At 46.0% G+C, this 1,812-nt stretch overlaps 1 protein-coding gene across 1 annotated transcript in view; it reads right to left on the bottom strand.

The window, feature by feature from the left end:
• Positions 1-1,650, bottom strand: part of POLDIP2 (polymerase (DNA-directed), delta interacting protein 2) — a gene marked incomplete at both ends in the record, with an annotated part of 4,461 nt that extends 2,811 nt beyond the window's left edge. The window contains 3 exons of the mRNA XM_010184640.1: positions 223-319; positions 762-859; positions 1,532-1,650. Of these exons, the coding sequence (XP_010182942.1) occupies positions 223-319; positions 762-859; positions 1,532-1,650 (314 nt within the window). The remainder of the gene's footprint in view (positions 1-222; positions 320-761; positions 860-1,531) is intronic.
• Positions 1,651-1,812: the final 162 nt, after the last annotated feature.

Raw genomic sequence — 1,812 nt, 5'->3', positions numbered from 1 at the left:
GAATGCCAGCAGGATGAGGAAGTGAGGTTGGAAACTGGAAAACCATTGTGACATCCCACATTATCTTTGTCAGAGAAAATATCACTTGAAGAATGACTTTGTCCTAAAATTCTAAACCACCAAGTTAGCCATCATAGCCGTTTCCTTTCAGAGCCTGTCCATCTACAGCACTCGTACAGGAGAGGATATCTGAGTTACAAAAGAACATTACTGGTTACTTACTATATGAGGACAATCCCGGGCATCTATTAGCACCTGGTAGTAAGTATGCGTTTTGCCCTTGACCTCTTTGGAACCGTGGCCTGCTGCGTTCTCGCTTCTGAGAAGAAAAGCAGAGCGCTGCGCTCAAGCTACAGGACCAAACCAAACCCTCTCATAAATAATAACTGTTTTAAAAATACATTTCACAGCCTGTAATCATTCGATCCCATCCAAATTAAACTTACACAGGAGCCCAGACCTAAGCTCAAAATTAAGATCAAGTTATTTTTTTTTGTAAAAACAAAGAACGTCAGCAGGATGGTTTGTTTGGTTTTGGTTGTTTTTTTTCCTTTCACACACACTCTCACCTTTCATGCTTCCATCCTGTCTCTAGTTAACACAAAATTAATACTCGTGCAACATCTCTCCTGGTTTACATTCATGCAAAACACACTCGTACCCCCAATCTCCTCAAAAAGCCTTGTTTGCCCCAATCAGGAAACTCGCTACAAAATGTCAAGGTAACAGACAACGACACATAAACCAGAACAAATCCTTACTTTTCTGTGACAGGAGAAGCCACATCTCGATCGTAAAGCCTGGCTTGCCAGGGAAACAGGACTATTCCTCGGTAGCCAAACACACTGTGAAGAAATAGCTGAAAGGAAGAAATAATTGCATATGAATCCGCAGCAAGCTTTAATCAAATTAGATACAACACAAAACACAAAGCCAAAAGCCCTTTTCTGATAGTATTTTTAAAAGTATGTTAACAAAGGTAAAACTGGAAACGTTTACAATGAGTATGAACGTGTGGGATGGGAATGCAGAGAGAATCACCACTGTGTGAGCCCAGAGCAGAAGCAAAGAGAGAACACAAAGAGTCTGGGATGAGAGAAAAAATTAATGTCGTCCCTGTCCCATAAAAACAAATTACTAAAGCAGTAATGAAGTAACAGAGTGGCAGAAGAAATGATACCAGCACAGGACAGCCTGCTCAGGAACACAGAAACAGATCTGTGAGTCGTGGGCACAGAAATGACTAGTTGTTATTTCTCAAATTCAGCGATTGTCTCTTCTGCTCTTAGAGGGAAAACCCTGAAATAAACCCAGCGGAGCAAATACCACTGCAGGAGCTGCAGATCCTTATCAACTTGCTACTGTCAGATGACTGACAAACTGCAGACACAGCAGAAACAAGGAGCTCTGAACTGTGAAACTTCTGGGTTTCTGCTACAACGCAGCAGCCTCCTTACGGGAAAACTGCTCGGCTACTCCATCTCTGGGGAACAAACCCACGGGGCCAGCTCCGCTGCCCAGAACCACCTACCTGACCCGTCTCGTATTTGCCATGCTGCTTCGGTGCCTCAAACACCCCCACGGTCTCCAGCACTTTGCCCTCGGGACGGTTTCTAGGAGCAGAGAGGGAGCTTGGTGGGCATGCAGGGGCTGAATCAACCCCCAGGCCAAGGGCACACGAGCCCCAGGCGCTGGCCAGGGCACAGCTCCCCACCCTGTATTTCCCTCAAGTCCCATGCAGCCCCCATGAAAGGCCAAGGCTGCCCCCCTTTCCCTGTCCCACATCTCTTTGCCAGCCCCTAGACACCCCCC

Source organism: Mesitornis unicolor, unplaced genomic scaffold (assembly GCF_000695765.1).
Source record: "Mesitornis unicolor isolate BGI_N332 unplaced genomic scaffold, ASM69576v1 scaffold13165, whole genome shotgun sequence".
NCBI lineage: Eukaryota > Metazoa > Chordata > Aves > Mesitornithiformes > Mesitornithidae > Mesitornis > Mesitornis unicolor.
Note: the sequence above shows the minus strand (reverse complement) of the source record. Positions and strands in the feature narration are given on the sequence as shown.